Source organism: Anser brachyrhynchus (assembly GCF_964034855.1).
Source record: "Anser brachyrhynchus genome assembly, chromosome: 2".
NCBI lineage: Eukaryota > Metazoa > Chordata > Aves > Anseriformes > Anatidae > Anser > Anser brachyrhynchus.
The window spans coordinates 51,986,981-52,011,533 of NC_137695.1; the positions used below are offsets into that span (position 1 = coordinate 51,986,981).

The 24,553-nt window shown below is 45.3% G+C and overlaps 3 protein-coding genes and 1 long non-coding RNA gene across 9 annotated transcripts in view; 1 reads left to right on the forward strand and 3 right to left on the reverse strand.

The window, feature by feature from the left end:
- Positions 1 to 180: 180 nt before the first annotated feature.
- On the reverse strand, positions 181 to 4,497 carry NOL7 (nucleolar protein 7). The gene is made up of 8 exons (XM_080582730.1): positions 4,267 to 4,497; positions 4,122 to 4,182; positions 3,978 to 4,027; positions 3,826 to 3,854; positions 2,753 to 2,837; positions 1,719 to 1,840; positions 1,565 to 1,642; positions 181 to 567 (listed from the first exon to the last, which is right to left on the reverse strand). Exons 1-8 carry the CDS (start codon positions 4,422 to 4,424, stop codon positions 506 to 508), a joined length of 645 nt encoding a protein of 214 aa, XP_080438856.1. The 5' UTR covers positions 4,425 to 4,497; the 3' UTR covers positions 181 to 505.
- An 89-nt stretch (positions 4,498 to 4,586) lies between these two features.
- SIRT5 (sirtuin 5) lies at positions 4,587 to 11,822 on the reverse strand. The gene is made up of 9 exons (XM_080582721.1): positions 11,651 to 11,822; positions 11,171 to 11,309; positions 9,958 to 10,091; positions 8,450 to 8,675; positions 7,106 to 7,193; positions 6,108 to 6,161; positions 5,567 to 5,690; positions 4,871 to 4,986; positions 4,587 to 4,757 (listed from the first exon to the last, which is right to left on the reverse strand). The coding sequence occupies exons 2-9, from the start codon at positions 11,283 to 11,285 to the stop codon at positions 4,682 to 4,684; spliced, it is 933 nt and encodes a 310-aa protein (XP_080438847.1). The 5' UTR covers positions 11,286 to 11,309; positions 11,651 to 11,822; the 3' UTR covers positions 4,587 to 4,681.
- Positions 11,823 to 11,962: 140 nt separating this feature from the next.
- On the forward strand, positions 11,963 to 14,553 carry LOC308190924. Its single transcript, XR_013947575.1, has 2 exons — positions 11,963 to 12,285; positions 13,631 to 14,553. It is a non-coding gene; the product is annotated as an uncharacterized lncRNA (long non-coding RNA).
- The window catches only part of KIF13A (kinesin family member 13A), a 126,278-nt gene continuing 116,155 nt past the window's right edge, over positions 14,431 to 24,553 (reverse strand). For 5 of the 6 annotated variants that reach the window (XM_080582712.1, XM_080582709.1, XM_080582710.1 and 2 more), the window contains 2 exons: positions 16,594 to 17,674; positions 14,431 to 15,718 (listed from right to left, as the gene is read on the reverse strand). In XM_080582712.1, the coding sequence (XP_080438838.1) occupies positions 15,435 to 15,718; positions 16,594 to 17,674 (1,365 nt within the window). In that variant the 3' untranslated portion in view covers positions 14,431 to 15,434. The remainder of the gene's footprint in view (positions 15,719 to 16,593; positions 17,675 to 24,553) is intronic. The other variant, XR_013947566.1, reaches the window with a different exon arrangement.

The window sequence follows — 24,553 nt, forward strand, 5'->3', positions numbered from 1 at the left end:
TTTACCCTAGACCAGTGCTTCTAACGTGGACTGATTCAAGCAGGGTGCTTCGTGGCTCAGCCCCGCAATCAGTGTACTGCAGTGGCTGAACTGCTGACAGTTAAAGGCTGAGCGTGTTTTTACCACGAAGCAAGCACAGCCAGCAGATGACAGGTTTAAGAAAGGCAGCAGCCAGAAGGGTAAGTACAAACTCATTCCTCTTTATTCTCTCATGAAATGGAGTCCAGCTCTGAGCCCAGCTGTAGCAGCCCCTGAAGGTCACGCTGTCCCTGCTGTGACCCAGCGCTTTGTTAGCTGCCCCCAGTAAGTTCTGAAAGGGGGAGGTAAAGAACACAGGGCCATGGGGACACAGCTCTGTAAAGATCAGTACCTGCTGAAAGAGAGCAGTGGTGATGGCAAAGGGGCAGGAAAAAAGCAGCTGTTATGTATAGGTGGTGGTGAGAAAGTAATTTTCAGCCCAGGTCCTTGATGGCCTCTTCTGAAAAAGCTGTCTTCGTGCTGTACTTTACATCTTCATGGCAATCCAGTGTTTCTTAAACTTTGTTGCTTTTTGCTTTTTTTCTAGCCCTTAATACAAGAACAAATCAGTAAGGCTGTAAGCATTTTTCATGTTCAGCTCTGTAACCAGCAGCCGTGCATTAATTACTGCAACATTTGAAGCTTAGACAGGAAAACTGAGTGGAAAGCTGATAATGCTTTTAACTTCCAAAGCACAAGTGAAAAGCAGACTGATGACCAAGGAGTGTTAATTGAGTCTAATGTTTTCCTCTGATCTTTATGATCACAGAATGGAAGGGACCTTAAAGACCACCCAGTGCCAACCCCCTGCCATGGGCAGGGACACCTCCCTCCCACCAGACCAGGCTGCCCAAAGCCCCATCCAGCCTGGCCTTGAGCACCTCCAGGGATGGGGCATCCACAGCTGCTCTGGGCAACCTGTGCCAGTGCCTCACCACCCTCATGGTGAAGGATTTCTTCCTAACCTTTAATCTAAATCTCCCCTCTTTTAGTTTAAAGCTAAAAGCCTTTGTCCTAGCCCTACAATGTGATAGAAAACTGTGATTGTCATAGAATTTGCTTCTGTGACTGATGGGCAAGGTGTGCTAGGATTGATGTGTGTCCAAATCTGTCCCCATTCATTTTGGTAATGTCCATTTTTTATAGGGATGAAGGGGCACTACTTCCCTCTGCTCTCACAAGGAAGGGATGCTAAGAAACTTAAGATCTTAATCTGAAACGTCTTCAGCAGCTCAAGCTATAAACCCCAAAGCAAGCATTAGTAAAATTATCCAATTCAACAAGTAACTGTAGCTCTAACCCCGAGACTGTTGCTTACTGTATGAAAAATGAGCTAATGCTTGTCCTACAGGCTCTCTCCATCAAAGCATTCATTAGGCACATGCGAGCCGTACCCTCCTGCTCCCCTCCCTTACTATCGCTTTCTTCTCATAAAAACGTAGGCAGCTACAGCTCTGTAACATGCAAAAGCTTATTTAAATTAATAATTCAAGCTGTATCTGCATAAAGTAGTACCACCTTCAATCTTATTTTTTTTTACACTTACCCCAAGATTTGTCCACAAACTGAACTGCAGCTTTTTTAACTGGATCTTTCTTGTTTGCGAGGGAAAAAAATTCATTTGCTGAAATGGAGATAAACATTAATTACTAGGTTTAACGCAGATAAACCTAGGTGCAGACCTAAGGAAAACTGCATACCACTTGTTCGGTTGGTGCCTGGGCCGTAGAGATGGCTGTACACAAAGTCTTTGGCTGTTTGCTGGTGGAGGCCTGTTAAACTCTGATCTTTTAAGTGCATGGCTGTATAGTTTCCTTTCGACCTAGTTGAAGAAAGATTTAAATCACTGTAGCATAGCTACTGCACCCAGAACAACACTCACCCTTAATCAGTATTTTGCTACTTGAGCACAACAGCTGTCTGCACAGGCTTCTGATTATCAGCCAAGCTTTGCAGCAGTATTAAAAAAAAAAATAATAAATGGAGTAAGAGCCTCAAACTGGTCCTGTCAGAAGCTCCTGCAACTTTCCCCTACAGAATGAAATCCAGCAATTAAGTCCCCAGCAAGTGGATGTGAGGTAGAACATGCAGAAGGTAGAACTTCTAGTGGGGTGCTGATGATGGCCTGGGTAGCTCACACCAGTTGAGAGAGGAAAGACTTAATTCTTCTCAAGATTCCATTTTGATGTGGTGGAATCAAGAAAGCTCACGCACACATTAATTCTACCTATGCACATGTTTAAAACTACATATACAGCAAGAAGTGAACAAAATAAGAGGAATGAAACCAAAAACAGTTTTTAGGAGGTCAGCTTTGCCTCTGTTATTGAATGTGTACCTTTACTAAGTGTTAAAATTAGTTTCATTTGCCAGTAGCTGCAAATAAATTCATAGCTAATCATTAGCTTCCTAAGTACAGCACTTAAAAAAAAAAATCCATGCATGGTATTCTCCACAGCCACAATTAATTTCATTAAAGAAAAGCAAACAACCCAGCACCCATGTATATCAGGCAGGGTGAAGGTACCTTCCTAGAAGCCACGCCACAGAATCTGCTGTTAGGATATATTTTTACAAGTACAGCAGCATAACAGGAGAAATTTAAGCACGTAAATTTGCTTTTGTTAGAGAGCGAGCAGGGGTAACACCACGAAGTGCCAAACAGCTGCTGTGACTGGGGGAAGCAGTGCCGCCACACTGAGACAGAAGCCCCACGCCTTCCGCTTTGGCATACCTGGCACCCCTGGCTTTGTCCTGCTTCACCTGTTTCGGCACATGGCCTTCGCTCTGCTTCTCAGACCTATGGCCAGGCTGCTTGTCTAAAGAAAATTTAACAGACACACAAAAAAATAATCCAGAACATTATGAATCAAGAGCAGTAAATGGAAGACAAACAGGAACGAAACAACGACCCAACTGAGAAACAAGCTAACTCCAACAAGCGCTTTTTCAGACCCTCTGGCTAGTGAAAGCTAGTTAAGTGTGTTAGAGGGATGGGAAGGGGAACCATCCTGAAGCAGCCCTTCGCCTTTCCTGTTCCTTGGCATCAACAACAACAAAAGGGATTAACCACAGGACAAAAATTCAGTGCAACACAACAGCTAAGCATTGCTCGCAAAGAGCTTCATTCTCTACTAAACACATACCACAGAAACTGAGCATTCAAAATACCACACCATGCTCACCTGCTTTATGCCAACTGTTTCTTTTTTAAAACAAGAAAGAAGTAGCAACAGTTACACCAGCCATCTACATCACCATGAAAGAATCATTATTAAAAGAACACTCTACAACTTATTATTGTTTTGTGTAGTATAAGAGGGGGCTTTCTAGCCCCATTTGAAGCAGGCTAAAAAGCAGCATTTGTGAGTACCCTGGTGTCTGATTTTCTAGTTGAGCATTTGAAAAGTTACCTAGTTTTTACAGGTGCCATCAAATATAGAAAGTATTAAGGCAACTAAGAACTCTATAAATAGCTTTTATAACTTAAGTGAACGCTAAAAATTAATCTTTTTCTGGCCCTTTAAATTAACCCCTTTCTGGCCCTTTTTTTTTCCCTGTTTGAACACCTGCCTGCTGCCCATGCTAAAGACCTCAGGTCTTTTAACTGAAACCACTGCGCATCAAATAGCCTTTGTAAAAGGCACCGGCATCAAGATTAAACACGACCACCACCAACCCCGCTATTTTTCTTTGGCAGCAGCCAAGCAGCACGGCGCCTTCAGCTTCCACCCTCCGGGCGGCTTACAGCGCCGAAAGGAAACCCGACGGGGCGCACGGTGCGACAGAAGCGGAGCCTCGGCGTACCTCGCTCAGCTGCGGCTGGCTTGTCCGGTCTGCGGAGGAAGGAAAGGAGAAAAGCGGCCGGTCAGTCTCACGCCTTGCGATGTGCCGGGCTGCCGGCAGAGGGCCCCGAGGGAAGGTACCGTGGGTAACCCCCCGCCCGCCCCCAGCCTCACCGTCCGGCGGCCAGCTCCTGCAGCAGGGCCTCGGGCAGCAGCTTCCTCCTCTGCGGGAACACGGCCGTTACCGGCGGTTAGCGGCCGTCACCGGCCGGGATGATGGGGGGTGGGTGTGAGGGGGGGGGGGGGGCGCGGCGTTACCTTCTGCTCCGCGAACAGCTCCTGCCGCCGCCGCCGCTTCTCCTTCAGCAGCTCCCGGTGCCTGCGGGGGGGCCGGGCCGTCAGCGCGGGGCCGGGACCGTGAAGGGGAGAGGGGGGGGGAAAGCGGGGCGAGGGCCGGCCCTACCTGCGCGCCGCCTCCCCCGCCAGCTGCCGCTCGCTCTGGGCCGCCGCCGCCGCCGCGCCGAAGGACAGCTCCTCCGGGGCCTCCTCGTCATCGGGGTCCGGCGGGGAAGGCGGGCCCGCGGGCACCGCCGCAGCCTCCTGCCGCCGCCGCCTCACCATGGCCGCACGCGCCCGGCTTGGCCCCGCCTCGGAAGCGCCGCTGCCTTCCGCCGCCTGGCCGCGCCCCCTTCCCTCACCCCAACGGCCGCCCCCTCAGCGCCCTCCCCGCCCTCACCCAACCGCCGCCCCCCGGCCGCTGGCGCAGCAGAGAGGGAGTCCGCGGGCAGGTGCCGCCTTTATTGTACGCCCGCCGTCCCCTGACACACACACGGACACCCGCCGTCCCCTCACGCCGCCCCGCCGCCGCCGCCTCAGCCTCAGGCGATGATCTCGCTGTGGTGCCGGGCCAGCGCCGGCGGCAGCGTGCTCCCGCAGGGGCCCGAGAAGTGGAACCTGGAAGGGAGAAGCTGCTGTTAAAAGGCCAGTATGCAAAATATTCCTTCTCACATACCAGGGGAAAAAAAAGAGAGTTTTTTTTTTTTTCTTTTTTAACACTGCAGCCTTACCTGAACCTGTTTGTAGCGGGAGTGGGTTCCGTGTTGAACTCTGCAACTGGCACTCCTCGGGCGGACACCTGAGGGGCGAACATGGCAGCGGGGTACACCACGGAGGAGGTTCCCACCTGCAGGGGCGTCAAAAAGTCATGAGCAAGCCCTAAAGCACATGAAAGCCCTACAGAAATGAAGTGAAAGGTCTACAGTTAGTGCCACTGCACATTTAGCTACTTGACACGGTGTAGGAATCAAAAATCGTTTGATGCAACCCAGAGAAGCCTGTTTGTTTTCCTGGGATTCAAGTTTTTTTTTTTCCCCCATTTACAGCTCTAATGCCCAAAATAGCAGACTACTTTCAGGAACACAAAACAAAACATCCCCTCTATCACTTGAGACTATTTGGTGAGCGGCACGCAGTATTCCATATTCCAAGCAAATGTTTTGGTCAGTGATGCAAAATGTACATGGCATGTAAAAAAAAAATTAAAAAAAAAAAAAGCAGCACACAACAATAGCTAACTACCATCTTACAACATTTTGTAACTTTTTTTTTTTTTTTTTTTTTAAGAAAACTGAGCATCAAAATAATCCTCGGGGGCTTACAGCTCCCCTGGGGAAGCACAAAGGCATCTCCTGTACCCAGGAAGCGCCACCCTTGGGCTTGGCCCCCCTGCTGGTACCAGCCTCGGCTACAAGACCCGCACCCACCACCAAGCAGAGGTCACACATGTCCAGTTCCTTCTCAACCTCCGTAAGGACGTCAGGATCCAGTGTTTCACCAAACCACACAACGTGGGGACGAAGGAGGCCGTTGCAGCCGTCTTCCTCACACCTGTTTAAAAATCACAAAGGTACGGCGTGATGTTTCTGACATGGGCATTTCAATCTGCACTGTGGCAGAACGGTTTTCATTCTTGTTTGGATACGTCTGCCTTTGTTTCTTACTGCGATTCCCCTACTACTCACTACCAAACCCATGACTTCAGGTGTGTTTGGTTCTTGATGCTCAAGAACACAAACAAGCAATCCCTTTGGCATCGCAGTAAACTTCCAGTACCCACTCCTATTGTCTGGTGTCTTTCTGACATTAGGTTTAGATTTAGACTCTGTCTCTGCGCAAAGAGCTGTTTCTCTTTATCCCACAGAATGAATTCATGGCCTTCCAGAATGACACAAACAGTACTGCAAGCCTTTGAGATGCATTAAGTATGAAGAGTTAATAGCAAAAAATAAAGTGGTCGATACGTACTGAGGAAGCTGTTCAACTGGAATTGCAGCATCTTCTACTTCCGGATCTGGAGCCCTGAGGTTACAAAATTGAAACATTTATTCAATCACACAAACGGAGTGCACTTCATATGTTACTAAAAACTTGGTATTCTTTAAGGCACACTCTCTAATCAAGGAATCTGCAACTTCAGTCAATTAAACATCTACTACAACCCTAGCCTACCACACAGAGGGCAGGAAGACTTCTATGCAGAAATATCCCAGAGCTGCAATCAGCTTCTCAAAGTCTGACAACAGCACAACAACTATTTGTGAAGCTATCTAAAGATATGGTGAAATGCAACGGGACTAAAACTTCAAGCCTATGAGCATATGCCTGTCATCCCCTCCCTCCCCTTTTTTTTAATTTAAACAGCGAAAGAAAAAGGATGCAGGAGCCCAAAGGACTGTTCTGCAACTTAAGAAGAAATCCTGGGAACTGATTTTCCTTCCTTTTTGTTTCACAGATCTGCATTTCAAGACCCATAATCATAAGTCTTATTGATGCGTAGAAGCACAAGAGCCACTAGGTGCTCAAGAGATGCAGAAGAGGACAATCTTGTTATATGGTACAGTGATGACAGCCTGATGCAAGGAATGAGCGAATGATTTGAAATATGGGAAGACAAAGAGGATGGGAGCGAACACCCGTTCTCAAAGAGTACAATGTCAACCAATACGAGAGTTCCAGGCCATCTGAAACTGTTCTAATTAAAACATATAATGTTGTGCTAACTAAAAATTAACAATTACTCAGTCACGGGACTTCTCTCCCTTTATATCATGGGCTTTAACTGAAGTTACCAAAAGGCATACTCATGTTTGAAAACAGCTGTGTAACATTTAAACATTACGACTACTAACAGAAAACGGGGCGGCTGGCTAGAACTCCTCTAGGCTCCCACAAGGGCTCCATCTCTGCTGAACACAGTCTAACCAGAAAGCACAGAAAGTTTGCAAGGCAGGTAGGTGTATTACCCTTTCCCAGCCAGTGCTGGGCATATCGGGCTCTTGTAATTTGCAGTCACGTTTCCACAGTTGGTGCAGCGAGTTTTAAATAAACTTCCTGAAACGCAGAAAGAGGAAACATCAGGGATCACACAAGTGCTCTGAGGCGTGGCTGTACAAGCAAGTGGTGATGTTTATCCCCGGTGGCCTTTGTTTGGCTTGTGGGTAACTCACACACGACCAGGTATTGCAACCCGACCACCTTCCGACTGAGGCACTGTGTGCACAGCGCACACACACGCGTTTGGTTAGCAGCCCGAGACAGCCGAGTCGCAGTTACACGCACAGATTTGGCACAGCAGAGACAGAAGCCCCTTTTCCCCTGAAAGGCCGCTGTGAAAAAGAGCAGCAGGCCCTCTGAGGTATGAGCTGTCACCTTGTTCTACCTCTTGACAAGAGTAAATACATGGCCTCGTAGCAGTGTTTGAGAGGAAAATCATTCCTTAAAATATTACCAAACGAGTTCATTTCTGCTTACTGTTTTTCCCCTTAAAAGAGAAACATTGTCCATAATAATAATAATAATATGCTGGTTAACACCATTTTTTTGTGCAAACTCCCCAACCCCAAAAGGTATAGCTCTAAACTTTTGTAGAGTTAGTAACGAGTGCTGTGGAGATTCTTTTTGTAACGAATAATAATCAAAACGTAACTACACCCCAAGATTTATCATTGCATCCACAACTGTAAAGCAACAAACTGCGTCATGGTCCTCTGTCACTGCCGGAGAGCAGGAGGGAGAGAGGAGATGCCACTCCCTACATGGGAGGAGAGGAGGAGTGCCAGGAGGCGAAGGAGGGAATCTCATCCACTTCCAGTCCCCTCCTCCTCGGGTAGGCGAAGCACAGGCGGGAAGGACAGGACAGGACAGGACAGGAGGCAAGCGGCAGGCAGCGCAGAGGGCAGAGTGCCAGAGCTGGCAGGACCGCTCTTGCCCAGAGGCCTTTTATTTGTGGCACCACCGCCACCACGCAGCTGAAGCCTTCGATAGACTCTTTTCCCCGTTCTGAAGCAGCTTTAGCCAGTTTTCACTCTCCACAAGTATTCAAGTGGATGTAAGGCAAACCTGAGCAGGTGGGAGAAGAGAACCAGTTCCCGTGTGCTGTCAGAACCCATTAAGAAGGACGATGACAAGTAGAGGGGGCTATGAAGCACCCAAAACAACTTCCAAAAGAGAACGGGGTGATACTACAAATAAACTGATAACCACTTGCATGCAGTTAAGACAAGTTTCATTGTTTCCAGCAGTCATCCCGCGCCGCCTTCTCCCCAAAGTTTTGCCGTCTCGTGGCAGGCAGGTGAGCTGATCCTTACCATGAATTTCAAGGAGGTGCTTGGAGCCTGCCTTCCTGTGTAGCTCGTCGATGTTCTGAGTAATGACCACGACGCTCCTTCCTTGTTTGCTCAGCCGCTTTTCACACTCGGCAATGGCAATATGCGCGGGGTTTGGGTGCTTACTCAGCATCACTTCCCGGCGGTAATGGTAAAACTCCCACACACGGGAAGGGTTGCGTGCAAAAGCGCCCGGAGTGGCCAATTCCTGAAATATGCAACACGTCGCTCCGATAAGGAATGTGTGAAAGAGCCCCGTGCCCAGACGGAGGCCGGCAGCGTCCTGCCAGCTCGGCTGTGCCCTGCAGAACTAGACAGGCGCAGATTACTCGTAATCAGACACAGTGACAGGAATATAGGTCGTGAGCTGCACCCCACCAGGACCACAAGCCAAGGTATCTCACCAAGAGAGGAGATAACCTGTACTGAGGACATCACATAGGGTTTGACACGGTACACTGGGACCTTGTTCTGTGCTGCCCCCCCAAACCCCAAGGAGGTTAGTACAGCCCAAAGGAAGATGAGATGTTTCCCCACGCACCATGTGGGGCTTTCAGAACTCATTCACACAGCAGCCACGAAACTCAGCGCTGTGTGGATGCACCTCCTGTGCTAGCAATTTATTTTCTGCTTTAGTTTAAATGTAGCACAAGCCAAATTACAAGCCTAACATCTCTTTAATGTGCCCATAAAATCTAAACCACGCCTTTTGCACTAACATCAATGTTGCCTTCTCTTTTTTTAAAAAAGAGGAGTAACTTAGTGTAATGCTTCAACACACAATTCTGCTGATATAAAAAGGCTGGAAGCCAGCTTTCCGATGAAGAAGGAACAGGCATTTATACACACACATGCTTTACTTGAATTGATAGTCACTGAAAGGTGAAGGTGCACCTTCAGATTCAAAACATCTCCAAAATCTCATCTCCCTGACATTTTTTAGTTTCATGACATTCTTCACGAATGCCATCATAAATATATATATATATATAAAAAAAAAACCACAACACATACAGAAAGCAAATATGGTTGCAGTGATTGTCGTAGCGGTTCCTGAAGGTGTAACCATCACTTGAAACCTGTGCAGTACCACACGGTACCAGACTCACAAGGCACCTGTACTACTCTGGTGTTTTGCTGCTTACTGCTGCATGCCCCAGGAGCCACCATTAAAAGAAAACTAGTTGGTATCTTTGGTACTGCCCTTTATTATTTTTGTAGAAATTTCTTAAGATTTTAAATCAGGAAGAGCCCCATGAGGCAGGAAAACAGTGAGGTGTCCAAACAAGAGCAAACAGCTAAGCTGCAAGGTGGCAAGAAAACAAGGACAGTAGAAAGACCCAGAGCTGTCTGCAAACATTTCATTTTTCCCAAATGGCTGATAAACCAAACCACAGAAAAACACTTTTAGCTTCTTCTGACTCTTTACACTCGCATGGAAAAACTGATGGAAAAACACAGCTGTGCAGACGCGTGCCGTGAGTACGTACCTGTGCTTGCCACTTTCTCCAGAAACCTCCAGCTCCTCTGAAGGTAGGAACTCCACTCTCGGCACTAACACCAGCTCCTGTAATTATGGCTATATGCTTTGCTTTGGCAAAAACTTCTCGAAAGTCAGCCATATCTGGACAAGGGGGAGAAGGATGAACAGCTGTTCAATTACTTGTATTTTACAAAATACAGTGTTGGCAACAATCATACAGAAATGGCTTCTGCATACACCTGCCGGGACTTTAATTTTCAAATACTATTTTTTTCTGAGTTCCTGTATATTGGAATTTGACAGGCATTTCTTGGAGACCCTCCAAAATACATGAGCAAACCCAGCAGGGCAACATGTATCGAACCAGGGATATACTGAGTGTTGGAAAGACAGAAGCCTTAAACTAAAACCCTAGGCTAGATGCTACCACAATAACAGCTGCCACTGCCACGCAGGGACAGTTTGCTTCTTCAGTACAAGGTAAAATCCTGAGATGACAAAAATACAGTTAGTTACAAAGTACCACCTTCGAAATGGAGGTAACCTAGTTCCCAGCTCAGTGCTCAGGTCGGATCACCTCCCTCCACCTGCCAAACTCAGCGCAGGAGGCTGTGTACCTCCTTGGCCACCAGGGCTCCTCACCAGCTCCTGGTCTCCTTGGTGTCCGCCGGGACCCTCAGGGCTTTTTCTGCAAAGCTGCTCTCCAGCAGGTCAGCCCCAACCTGCCCTGGTGTGTGGGGTTATTTCAAGTTAAGGCACGTCTTCAGTATTAAAAATATTTATAGTAATTATTTTTTTTTTACTACTAGACTAAACAAGGCTTCTGAGGTTACCCAACGCCCTGCCCCTGAGCTGCTGCCCATGCTCGAGGCCCTCCATAATTCTTGTACAAAGAAATGAGGGCTGAGTTTTATTGCCCATCAGGGGTATGAAAAGGAAATGCAATAAAGTAGGATACATTTGTGGGCATAAATTATAAATATTAAATATAAATATGTCAAAGGCAACCACGCTGACTGCAGCTGTGTGAGGGGTTTGCAGCTATACAGTCTGTAGGCACAGAAGATAAACCTTAGCAGCCCAAACCCAAATCAGCCCCACACTCTTCTGGCCATTTTGAAATAACTGCAGGCTTTGTATATTACGTGAAACTTTCTAGAGTTTCAAACGTAGCTTGTGCATCTGTTCAGGAGACCGAGGCAAACAAACACGAATCTTACTTGAACTAGGCCGAGCCATTTCCAAGCAGAGCTGCTGTTTCTTTGCAGAAGAAGACTTAAGACCACAGGACACTTGGGAGACCAACCTTCTGCTGGCAAACTGGAAGAGACTCATCGGCGTCACTTGCGAGGGCTTTATCTGAGAAGAAATTAAGGCAACACGAGCGGGCCACTCAGGGAGCATACTGCTGTGATTCTCCGTAAGGGCTTCTCCGCGAAGAGCAGGGTACAAACGCTACTCGCGTTATTATTTTTTCCCGTGACGTTCGGCAGCTCTGCTGCCCGTCCCTCCTGGCGGAAAGGCTCCCGCAGCACCTCCAGGTCCCCCCCGCCCCGCAGAAGAGACGCCCCAAGCCCAGAAGGGGCTGACCCCTCCGGCTCAGCGCTGCCTCCAGCTGCACCCCGGGCAGCCCGGCCCCGCTCCGGGCCCGCTGCGCCCTCGGAGGCCTCCGTGACACACCGCACCGCGGCGGCACTCACCGCGCCCGGCGCCTTACGCTCGCAGCCCGCCGCGCGGCCGCTTGCCCCGCTTCATGAGGCGGCAGCACAGCAGCCCCGGCACCCCCGGCACCGGCCCCGGCCCTCGCTGAGGCGCTGGGCCCGGCCCCGGCCCCGCCGTGCGGCCCCGCACGTCCCCGGCCCGCCCCGCCCCGCCCCGCCTCCAGCCCCGGGCAGGGAAGGGGCGGCCCCACGCGGGTCGCACCGGGACACGCGGGGGGATGCGGGCAGCCCCGGCTCGGCTTGGTGATTTTTGTGAGGAAAGCTGGTTTGAGCTTGGTTTTCCACAGGAACAAGTCACAGCAGCTGCTTTCACCCAGCCTCGCCCGCCCTTCCCCAGCGACTTCACACCTCTTCAGTCCTTGTCGACCCATCTGAGATTTCAGGCGTTATCTGAGATCTCAGGCGTTATTAAGAGGCGTTTGGACTGCACTCTCAGTCATCTGGTCTGGATTTCGGGGTAGACCCCTGTGGAGCCAGGGTTGGACTCGATGATCCTTGTGGGTCCCTTCCAACTCGGGAAACTTGTGTGATTCTGTTCCCCTCTGAATTTTGTACCTTAAGCAGCTCAAGGACTTCCTTACACGCATCCCCAGACCTGAGGAAGCCCTCCACAGGTACCACCACGCTGCAGAAGTGGCCAGGGAGCAGCTTTGGCCTCTGCCCTGGCCTGTACGGGGCTAGAAACGCTGCCAGAGGGAAAGGGGGACACCAGCAAGGAGCAGGCAGCGGGTCAGGACAGGGCAGTTTGCTCCTGCTGGATCACAACTTACCTTTCCTCCACCACGCTGCTCTGTGGCACTGCTCCTTACTGGTGTGACAGCGTTTCGTACTCTGCCTTTGGCTGCAGATACAAAGGGAGCCTTTTGTGGGGGAGGTTTGGGGATGTTGGAAGCACCAGCTGAAGGCTGTGCTTTTGCTCGCTGGAGGGAGCCAGCTGTTTCAGTTCCCCGAGAGCTCTGGCTGAATCTTCATAAAGGGTTGTAAGCTTGGGAAAAAAGCTAATAAATTCAGAAAACAAGACAGAAGGCCACTGATCTAATTTAGCATTGTAACTATCCTGCTGATTAAAATTACACAATTTTATTTGGAGTAGCCGAACCACTGAGCCGACAGGTTTGTGCTGGCAGCTCAGACAAATGACAGACTGGCACTGTCGTTTGCTATTTGGCATTATGATTGGGTTTGGTTTGTTTTTTTAACTCCAGGTCTTAGAATGGATTGTACGTCCTGCTTATTAGGCAGCGTGTTTTAGATGCTGGTTAAGATAGTGTTTAAAAACAATGAGAAACAATTTGCAGTTGGACGCTCACCATGGCATTCTTCCACTGGTTACAAAGTTCAGGACAGCAAACTGCTTCTCTGACCTGAGGAACAGAAAACCTGCTTCTGTTTACGTAGCGCAGCATCAGCCAGAAGGCCTGCATTTTCACATTTCGTCCCAGCACTCATTAGGTACTTTTCTTCTAACTTTAAATTAACCTCGGGCAGGATGTGTTAATGTGCCAACTTTGCAAAAAGTAAACATCGTGATAGTGTAGGTTATGCCAAATGCATACAACTTGCAAACAGGTTGGCTTCTTTGTTTCTCTGGCATTTGTACATTGCATACTCCAGGAAGTACAATTATTTCAGTGTTCCTTAAGCAATCCTGTATTCTGTATTCTTGAAGGTTGAAAGCAATGCACAGCCTAGTTCAGCTGATGCTAACCTGGTATAAATTCTGCATCTTTGCCGTAATAAAATGGCTACATTGACTTTCAAAATTGTTTGTAGTGGCCTAGGACAAATATTTATGCAAGTGTGCATGCATATGCACACATTTTTTTAAAAAGCTTTATAAAAAGGTTAAGTGGCATCTAAAATTAACTTCAAGATACTTGGTAGTGTTCTAGGATCATCTGTGCCTGATAAAATACTTCTGCATAAAGAAGTTTTTTCTATTTTGGTAATTTCCTTCAGCAAGAGTCGTTGTTTACGCAGCAAGAGCAGCCAGACACCACGAGTATGAAGTGTTCTGTAAAGGTCTTCACTCCGCCAAAATGGATTAACACAAGCATGTAAGAATCCCGTCTCAGAGCTGCCAGAAGTTATGTCAAGGGCAAGCACACTGAATTTCGCCCGTCCCCCCGGCACACCGCCCTCCCAGCTGCCAACCGCATTCTGCTCAGATGAGGGACGTACGTACGGAGTCAGGAGCCTGCCTTCCAGGAACCTGTCCACTCTCCCCTTGGCCCACACCCGCTTTTAGCGCCTGCACTGTTCCCTGGCAGGAGTTACCCAGCTCTGCTCCCCCTTGGAGTGAAGGGAAGGGAAAGCAGCAGGTGAGGAATGTGTATCCCACGCGGGCTGTTCCCATCTTGTGCTGCAGGAAGCAGTTAAAACAGGTTAACGCCACCCCGTGTTCCACTCCAGTCGCAATCCTTCACCATTTGTACAGAGTATTCTGCATCTGAGCACCATCAACTGGTACCAGCATTAAGCTCGCTATTTGATCATGAAACCTAATTGTATCAAATACAAGTCAAACATTTTTTTAAAATCCCAGGTAAACAGTCTGTATTCTAACACACAATACGTCTGTACCAATTAAATACAGTATGGCAGTATACAAATTACAGTTCTTTACAGTAAATAGTAAAACACTAGAGTCCGCTTACTGTACACAACAATCAAAGAAAGAACAGCAGCTTTTCAGTAAGGTCCCAGGTATCGCAATCACTCACTTGCTAAGAACAAAGAAGAACAGATACAGCAGGCCATTCACTTCACTCATTTTTTACCATGTTACTTTACAAACATCCAGAACACTTGTACAGGCATCTACAGTATCTACACGTGGAACAACATCCGTAGGAATTCATGAGCACCAGACACAAATCCCTCCATCATTCCCATTATTAAAATAAACTTTACAGATTAAAATTACTTTAGCAGTTTCTATTTCATCTTGATAATAACCAACAAGTAACAAGTGCAAAGTTTGCAGTCAGGATCCATCTACTGCTTCTTTGTTTCCCTGTTTCCCCCACAAACCCCTAAAAAACAAAAACAAAACCCCAAATGTTGTCCTCTCACACCCTTGCAGTAATACTGTTTCTGCAGTCGAACTGCCCGGCTGGCTTATGTTAACACGTGAAACACCAGACTTTGAGCTTCAGGCATTGTTAGTCACTTCAGTACAATGCCAAGTCAGCACAGTGGCAGGCCTCTAGGAAGACAAAAAAAAATTATGAAGCAGTTGGATATTTCAGTGTGCTTAAACACAGAACATAAGGCTGCACGGTGCCCGGTGACTAAAAGAAACATGGCACCACGTTATCCGTTAAAACATTTACAATAGAAAGATATAAACAGCAAATGTGTCAATCTAAAACAAGTTCTTTGGTAATGAAGAACAGCAAACCGTAGTTTTTTTTCCGAATACGGATTTACATCCTGTTTTTCCACAATAAAATATTTTTTTTGTTGTTTAAAATATATCTCCCAAGTTGTTGCGTAACAAATAGTCCAGTACCTCAATTATCTACAGATCAGCTTTAACTGTATTTTAGTGTGCAGCCGTATCTGCCCACTGGCAGATAAACTATAGATACACATTCATATATATAATATATATATATTATTTATAAAAAATTAGAGAATTAAGTCAAGGACTCTGGAGAATACACATTCTGTATGGACAGATTAAAATGTACAATAGCTTCAAAAATCCATAAAGTTTTCTACACAGTGACACGTGTAGTAAGTGCAAAAATACTGCCGTTTAGTTAATCCATGATTTCCTGTTTTCCTGTTTCCTAGAAAAAGCAGAAGCCGCTGCGTCTCCTGAATGACAGAGGACTTCTCCTGTTTTAGACGTGGATGATGAGCCTTGAAGCACAGAACTTCTCCGTTTCTCTACAGTGGAGGATGCCTGAGACCGCGAAGTGCTACTCCATTTCCTTGTGGAAGCTGGTGCTTTACTGAGGCGTCCGGGACGAACAAACACGCCGTGTCGTGGCTTGCAGTGGAAGTACTCTTTACCTTTTACAGTTCCGTCGTGCTTCCCTTCGATGAAAATAAATGCACGGAATTAATCACCAGAATTTTCCTTAGCAAATATAATTGTAGCATTGAAGTGCGAATGTTTTTGGCTGTCTGTGAAACAGCCAAGATTTTTAGCTGAGAGTGCTAAAACCACACAGATACCAAGCACTAGTGTGAACAAAGCCTGGAAAGGAGGGCTTGAACTGTGACCAAAAAGGTGACTTTACCTAAAATATTACTTTAACTAACAGTTTAAAAAGGTAAACATTTGTTCATTTTAGAAAATAAATGTTCCTCAAAACCAATTGCTTGTAAAGCTTAAAACTTATCTGTCAGAGAAACTTCTAGTGTAAGTGCTAATAGCTATTAAACTGCTAAAAATACTATCTGAGGATCTGAAGGTATTTTCTGTAGGAATCTCTTAACATTTACAGAACACTGATTTTTTTCCAGACCCCATCAAGTTAAAGTTAAAGGAAACTTGTACTCTATAATTAAGTTTTTGCCCAGGGGGAAAAAAAACAACTCTGAAAGCTACAGACAGCAAACCTATTTGACAAGCGGTGCCCATTGTTAGCACTGCCCATAAACATGCACATTGATAGAAAAATATCTGCCAATTTTAGGCGTTGCTTGTTTTTCTTATCTATAAAAGCAGACAGGTATGATGGGAACTACCACAACATGCAAAGCATTATTTTGCACCTAGCAAGAAGGACAAGGCTGTAAGACATCTGAAAATCAATCCTTATCAAAACATCTTTATAAACAGAAAGCCCAGAATTCTGCATGTCAGATGCCAAGCTATTATGGAACTGGACTGCACGTAGTTGTAATGCAACCTTAAAATAGATCACGCTAACTGCACAGATAACCAAGAGCATATTTAGGCTTACCCAGCTGAACATTCAGCTCAACTCCAACCCAGATTCCAGCTGAGAAATCCACCGTTCCAACGTATCTCACCGTGCCCATCTTGTTACTTCCAACACAGACCTGCTCACCCACGGCCACCCAGCTGGGCAAGACGTGGGCATGATCTGCAGACGCACTCTCTTCACAGTCGGACCCATCCAAGTGGTCCTTCCCGCTGAAGTCATCTGTGGAAGTATCAGGGTAAGTCTCGTGGTCCAAAGTCTCTGTTGCTAACACAGAACACAAAGGCCGTTCCCCGCTGTTTGCAGAGCCCAGCTGGCCCGCACATGTGCCCTGCTCCTCGTCAGTTCCTTGGGACAGCTCCGAGGCACTCACTCCATTGGAGGACGCTAGGGAACAGGACTGTGGGGCTGTCGAATGGTCAAAGTCCTTTCCGTCTTCGACGCCCATAAACTCTGTAAATGAATGATCTTCAACAATGTCCATTGTGTGCTCAACCGTTGCTTCACGCGCTGAAAATTCAACTGTACGACAGGCATTTTTGCCATCGGAGGAGCTTAAAGCTGAAAATGATCCAGCTCTGGGTAAATGCTGAGAGTCTCTGTCAGTGGCATTGAGGGACAGTGGGACTTGTTCTGTTAAGGCACTGTTTTCTTTCAGTGGTAATATAGGTAACTTTTCTCTCGCTAACTCCTTTTCTGACTCTCGAAACTCCTTGTTCAAGGAAGATCTTAAATCATGTGCAAGGGGTGGTCCTGAAGAGTCATTAGAGTCCAGCTCCTTCACGTGACTGGCTAGCTGGTCTGTGCTATCACTAGAGGGAACAAGCATGTCAGACAGAGTAGCGTTAGAGGCACTGTGGGAAAAGTAGCCACTAGTAATACTGCTAGTGGTGGGGCTGCGGGATACCTCTTTCTCAAGAACACGTGAACTCATGAAGTCTGATTTAGAAGAAAACCATTCCCTGTTTTCCAGGCTAGCATTGTAAACACTGAAGTCAGCAAACTCCTCTGGTACATAAGGTCGGAAATTTTTTAAATTTTGTGGACTTATCAGCTTCTTATTAATGGCCTCCAACTCACTGTCTTCCTCCTCAGAGTCCTGCAAAAGAAGAGAGTTGAGTGGGATTAGCATCCTACGACAGTAAACTTTTTCAAGAAAATCAACCTCACTTGATTTTTCCCTTCTGAGCATGGAGAAATATACATGTTTAGTACTCCTCTGCTGAAGGATGGAAGACCCCTCTGAGAAGAACTGCTGGCAATATACCCTGTCTCCATTAACTGAGCTCTTAAATATTTTAGAAAATAAAGGTTAGTTCTAAGTAGTCCAGAATATATAAAGCAATAAGATTTGGCACAAGGAAAGCTTACAACATGAAAAAGATATTCACACATTTTCATCATATTCTGTTTTTGAAAGCCACGTATTGCAAAAAATGTCTTCCCATAATTTAGACCGACTAAACCTACTGAAGGTATTCGCTAGAACTACTTGACCACCCAACAAGATAGACAGATACATAGGAGCAAAAGAGGCCTGAAAGGGTCTCTGCTGCAATACTGATTATTAACAACTATCCTGCATGATAGGATTTCCTATTAATCTGTTTCCAGCAGGACTACATAATGTTGCTTACCCCTAGCTATCGCATCTGAACACATTCATGATGCTTGAAAAAAAAGTCAAAAGAATCAAATATTCCAGAGAATCTTCAAGAAAGCATTTATATGCATACATGTACATGCTTTGAGGGAAATGACCGACACTTGTTAGCCTGATAAAATTTGGAGGTAGCTCCCCAGGTTTCACTTTGGTAAAGAGTGGTGACGCACCGTGACTGGCCTACAAATGTGGCTTTCACAGAGGCCATTAGAAGCTGAGAACGAAGGGTTGAGGACTTTGTCAAGATGCATCTGAGAAATACCCCAGCAACATGGCTGCACTAGCCTCCCCAGCATAAAATACTGCAGGCACAACTCCACATGAACACTTCTTAAGCACTGAATTTTACATATAAACACATATATATTTGTACGTATGTATATATATAAATATATGCATGTATCTATGTACATACACATTATAAAATGGTTAGTTTATGGCAAATTCATAATAGAAAGAGTAATATTTCCAGTAAAGACCATTGAAATAATTTAAGTTTAAAGGAACTCAAGCACCTATTATTTCTCTCTTTCTTTATCTATATTATGGATTTCAAATGTTGTTCAATGCAAGTCCCAAAGGCAGATCCTGCATGACAACTACAGAAGTTCCACACTTTCAGAAGCCTGCCATGAATCATCACTGGAAAAGGAAAGGCACAATCCTTAACCAGATGACCGATGCACTGAGAACCAATACGTTTAAGATAAAAATACTCTTGAGAAGGTTTCCTATATTTCCTAATAACCAAGACAAACCATTTCAATCTGATTTCACTAAATACCATTCTCTTGACCTGTACAATGTTATTTTTAAATATCATCTGTTCTTTTGTACTTGAAGTCACTTAATAGCCTGCTGAGGCTACCTCTAATACAGTACCTAGATCCAATATATATAAATGTCTCTACTTACACAGACCCATAAATCGTACATAATTCATAAAACTTCAGACCTCACATTGTACCATTTCACGTATGGCATTTTGTTATATCTGTGATGATCTAACAGCACAAGCAAGATGAGGCCTGCAGGTAAAGGCAATACCTTTTTACTAGGCCAACTGCCTTACCTGGACAAACCATACGAGCTTTCAGACCCAAGAAAGACGTGACCTCTAACTACCAACCTTGTTTTGAGCATGCAATTAAAGACAACCCAAAATTAGCTTGTGATTTAGCAATTATCTCAGGGGTACTGCCTGAAGTTGTTTCAGTTTGCATGAGGACTACAACAGCGGCTTCAAATTGACTTGCTGATCTCTTCCATCCTCCTTAAAGTTTTATCAGAGGGAAGAAAAACTGGATCATACCCCTCTGCCTTTAACGCTGCATTATACACCGATTGGCTATTCTCAGTGCTGTTTACACTTCTGAATCCAAAAGCTCCATTGACTGCAACAACTGTTCTTAATATTCTTTAACTTAGGCAAATATTTAAAATATTTTACAGATGAGGAAAGAGAGTTGGAGATTCATAAAGCAACTTGTCTTGACATACAGAAAAAGAATCCACGCTACAATTCTCTTTCAGTAAAACTTCTAACTTCCCTTCAATTTTCACTTCCAGGTTTTATGGTACGTTATTTTGCAGTCTGAGAACTCAGAAAAAAATCTATTTCTGTAAGACAAAACATACCAAGATATTTACACACTGCTTGCCACTGTTGAATCTAAGCTCTGAACATGGCAGACAGACTGTATGACATCTCTCTTCTGTTCAAATAACAGTATAACAAAACTTCAAATGCATGGATGGCAAACGGGTTTGTTCAGTTTGCTTTTATCAGAGAAATCTCAGAACCGTTTAGGCTGGAAGGCAGCTGGAGATCATTTAGCCCAACTCCCCTGCTCAAACTGGGCCACCTAGAGCAGGCTATCCAGTACAGCGTTCAGTCAGGTGGGTTTCGAGCATCTCCAAGGATGGAGACTCCACATCCTCTCTGTGCAACCCATTTCAGTGTTTGACCACCCTCACAGTGAAAAAAATGTTTTCTTGTGTTCTGATGGAATCTCACACGTTTCAGGTTGTGCCCATTGCCTGTCCTGTCACCTGGCAGACTACCGAGAAGAATCCGTACCAACTTCACTCCCTCCCATCAGGTATTTTTTATGCATTAAGATTCCCCACGAGCCTTCTCTCCTCCAGGCTGAAGAGTTCCAGCTTGCTCAGCCTCTCATCTGTCAGATGCTCCAAACGGTCAGTGATCTCTGTAGCCCTGCACCACACTCACTTCAGTAAGTCCTGATCTTCCTTGTACTGCAGGGCCCAGAACTGGACACGGTATTTCAGACACAGCCTCACCAGTTCTGAACAGAGAGCAAGGGCCACCTCTCTCAGCCCGCTGGCGATGTCTGGTACGCTGTCAGTGCTCTCTGCCCAACGCTTTCTTGTCCTTCATGTGTTTGGAAATGCTTTCCAGGAGGATCTTCTCCATCACTTTCCCGGAGATGGAAGTGAGGCTGACTGGTCTGTAGCATGCTGAATCTATCTGCTCTCTCCCAGTCACCAAGACCATTCAGAGATAACAGAGAGTGGCCTCACAGTAGCATCAGCCAGCTCCCCTAGCACTCGTGGTGGGTACATACATGCAGTTTACATTCTCCCCAGACTGGTGGCCCTCCACCAGGGGTGAGTCTTCCTTGTTCCAGTCTTTCCCTTGGGTCTCAGGGGCCTGGGATTCCTGAAAGCTGGTTTCACAGGTTAACACAGAAGTGACGAAGTGACTAAGTACCTCTGCCTTCTCCAACTCATTTGTGACCAGTTCCCCTGCCCCATTCAGTAGTGCAACAAACTAAAACATCCTCATATGTATGCATTAGGCAACACGTGCCTATGTGACAAGATCTCTGTCCTAACCTGGAGGTTTATTTTTCTTTTTCTCCCATTTTTCCCCCCAAACAAACAAATGTAAGTATGTTCTAAATGACCTCACTTTTATCCTGTGTTTTTGAAGCGATCACTACTCACTATAGTCCTTATCTGTAACGAGGTCTCATTTTCATTTCTACTGTGTTCATTCTACCAAAAACTCATAGTAGATATTACTCAGTCTCACTGTCCATACAGGATGGCCTCTTAAGCTGAATCAAGATTTTCAATCATTTTTAAATCTCTGTTAGCAGGGCAATCAGTATCTGAAGAAGATGTCTCTAGTTATCTAAGCATATCTGACAAAACCAAACAGATTTCAGACTATTTGCTCAAGTAAAGGCTTGGCATCTTTTGGTTGCTACTTTGTACAGCTCTGATTCAGAGTTACTTCTCATATAGAATTTGGATGAAGACTTTACTTTGAAACTACTTATTTCTCTAAAGAGGAGAGACAGTGCTATGAAATGTTACATAATACTTTTTAAAAAGTTTTACATTATTTAAAGTTCTGTTCTTTAGTTTTGAAATCTATAGCTAGTCCCTCTTATCGGGACCACAAACACCCTTCCATGCACTAAAGCATTATGCAGAGCATCTTTTTGCATACTGGAGTATACATGTTACTCATCTCTGAGGGACCTTTTCTCAGATATTCTGTTTACTCTTTCCTCTCTCATTTACTATGCAATTTTCTGCATAGAATCAAAAACTTTGAAGGTTGTTTTCAAAACATTACAGACTCTAGTGGTTATCAAATACACTGGCTTTAAGACAGTACAAGAATTCCAAATCAATAAGCATTTTTGCAAAACAAGTGTTTCCTCTTGTAGATACTAGCTAAACTTCCACTTGAAATCAGAGTCATTTTTCTAACAGAGCTTTCTGTTTCTCCCTGGAATCCTGAAATATTCCTCTTCTGACTGAAAAGAAGTCTTAGGACACATAGGGACCATGCTCAGAATCAGCCTGGGTAAGAGACACTGTAACTGAAAAATGGCTCTACAGACACAGACATCACCAACTTGGGTAGGAAAAGTCTAACAAGAAACCACATTGCCAGTCATGCATGGTTTGGGGGTTATCTATCATCAGAAATACAAAAGCTAAGGCACAGAGATGCAGTCTCATTACTAGATTATGGATTATGAAGAACACTGCAAAACAGGAGGTGATGAGATAGGACCTTGTGGTGGACAAAAGGTGCCCCCACGTAATGACAAGAAATATTGCCTGTCAAAGCTCCTCCTGAGCTTCCTGATAGGGAAATTCCAGAAGCAAAGCATTTTCAGGGTTCTTCAAATTCCTGTGGATTTAAGATGTGGGAAAAAATGAAGGAAACCTTCTTGTACTGCTCAGGCTAATGGAAGAACCAAAGAATAAAACCCATGAAGAACTGGTAAAGAAACTGTGACACCTCCCTGGGAAGTAACAGAAAACTATAATGAAAAACAGATTTAAGAACTGGTAACAGTAAGAATAACCCAGCAAGAACTAAGGAAAGAAAATGATAAGTCAGGATTCAGCAATAACAGAAGCAAAGTAAACAAGAACTCCAACACAAAGCAGCTTTCGTACACCTGCTTCGTTACAAACACACTTCTTCATTAAAAAGTACCCGAGTTTTCAGATTTCTGAATTATAGCTCTCAAGTAACCTTGAAGATGTTTGTCCCTGTTTCACTCATTTAAAATCAATAATATTTATTCGGTGGTTACACTACTGGTGCTTCAGTTTTCACAGCATCAAGTTCATTGCCCACTAGGAGGACTTGCTAGACAAGAAAACCCTGAGAAACATTAATTACAGCCATTATTGAAATACACTGAGTACAAAAACATTTACCCTGACCTTAACACATTTCGCTGTACTCACTTTTTACAGAGGACATGCTCTTGTGTCAGGCTGCTTTAAAATAGCTGCGGTATTTAACAGGTGTGGAAGAGCTACCTGAAGTTTCAGGCTGAATGCTCTATTTAAGGCCAATTAAAGAAAAACATTTTCTGTTAACCACTTCAGCCCTCCCCCCCTGCCATCAACAGATGTGTTTTGACTACTCAAGAAAAAGTTAAGATCCTGGAGAAACATGAGGAAAAGGCCAAATATCACTCTTACGTCTACTTAGATGCAAAATATTAATCCAGTTAAAATTACTAGCTTTCTGTCTGTTTAGTCACTTTGTTATTTCTAATGCATTTTTACATGCAGTATGAAGTAAAAGATGCAAGTGAGTATCACGCCTGAAGCTACACCAGTCATCCAGTTATTAATTAGGAATAAGAAGCACCGTGCTTTAGAGCAATCATTTAGAGTTCTGATTAATAATGTGGAAACTTCACTCTCAATCAGAGAGGAGCAGACCGGTAAATTTTCATGCAGAGGCATGATTCTACCCAAATGTCATCTCTGAACTCATTCTGAGAGCACTATTCACCTAAATGTCTGAAATACATTGTCCAGCCTAGTCAACACAGGCTTGTTCCAGCTCTGAAAAATGCAGAGTAGCCTGGGAAGCCTACACCTTACAAAGGCTTCCTTCCTAAGAGATAAACAAACCAACAAACAAGAAGCCATAATGTGATAAAGCCAACGCCATAAGCTGGGGTAGTCATTTCAACCTCCCCCCCACTCGTGGTTGCTAGTTCTTGCCTGCCTCCCTTGTACCCACTCCGGTAGTCAGGCAGGGGAGTGGACCCAGCTGAAATCTAACTACCTCTGTGTAGCGTTTTTCAGCTAGATGGATCAGTTCCCGTGATCTGACTGACGAGGCAACTGAAGAAAAGTCTATGTTGAGGGAAGAGAGAAGGCAGTGCAATGACATTAGCAAGCAGCTGAGAATTGAAAGAATGGCTCTTTTCAGGGCCCTGCTGGCTGCAGTGGATTTAAAGTGTTCAGTGAATTAGTTTCAGTGTAATTGGAAAAGCCTGGTGCAGGATGTTGCCTGGTTCCAGCTCCGAAAGCTTCTGCTTATCTTTGGAAAACAGCACGGGCAAAGACTCGTGTGAAGTCAAAGCATGCCTGGGCCGGGACCCTGCTTTAACTCAAGGGATCAAAACTGCTCTGAAGTTGCTGTGGAAAATTTGGTAATAGATTAGGTTCGACGGGATGTTTTATGTTTTTCAACCCAGTGGAAGATTTTGTCTCCCAAGTACTTTCGTGCCATTTAGGGCTGTGACTCAGCTGACACACTGACTCATGCTGCCTTATAGAAAAGCAACACGATGGAAAAGAAAACAGCTGCCACCTGGAAACAGCCAAACTTCCAGTGCATACACTGGAACTCTCAGGAGACTTTGGGGTAACAACCTACGAAATGGCATTAGAAATAACCAGAATAAATTTTTCTAACGGCCTGGCTATATGGTAGGAATGAAAACAACACTGAGTATGAAGAATCCCACACTTTGTAGTAAGACGTCCATAATACATATGGGAAATAATTTC

What these genes read in the sequence shown, in the direction of transcription:
- SIRT5 (XM_080582721.1), bottom strand. Translation starts at nt 11,285, where the DNA reads ATGAGTCTCTTCCAGTTTGCCAGCAGAAGGTTGGTCTCCCAAGTGTCC. An exon ending in CCAGTTGAACAGCTTCCTCA is followed by an intron (nt 5,691 to 6,107) that starts GTACGTATCGAC and finishes ATTTTTAAACAG; the next exon opens with GTGTGAGGAAGACGGCTGCA. An exon ending in CCCGCTACAAACAGGTTCAG is followed by an intron (nt 4,758 to 4,870) that starts GTAAGGCTGCAG and finishes TCTCCCTTCCAG; the next exon opens with GTTCCACTTCTCGGGCCCCT.
- NOL7 (XM_080582730.1), bottom strand. Translation starts at nt 4,424, where the DNA reads ATGGTGAGGCGGCGGCGGCAGGAGGCTGCGGCGGTGCCCGCGGGCCCG. An exon ending in CAGGAGCTGGCCGCCGGACG is followed by an intron (nt 3,855 to 3,977) that starts GTGAGGCTGGGG and finishes CTTCCTCCGCAG; the next exon opens with ACCGGACAAGCCAGCCGCAG. An exon ending in AGGCACCAACCGAACAAGTG is followed by an intron (nt 1,643 to 1,718) that starts GTATGCAGTTTT and finishes TCTCCATTTCAG; the next exon opens with CAAATGAATTTTTTTCCCTC.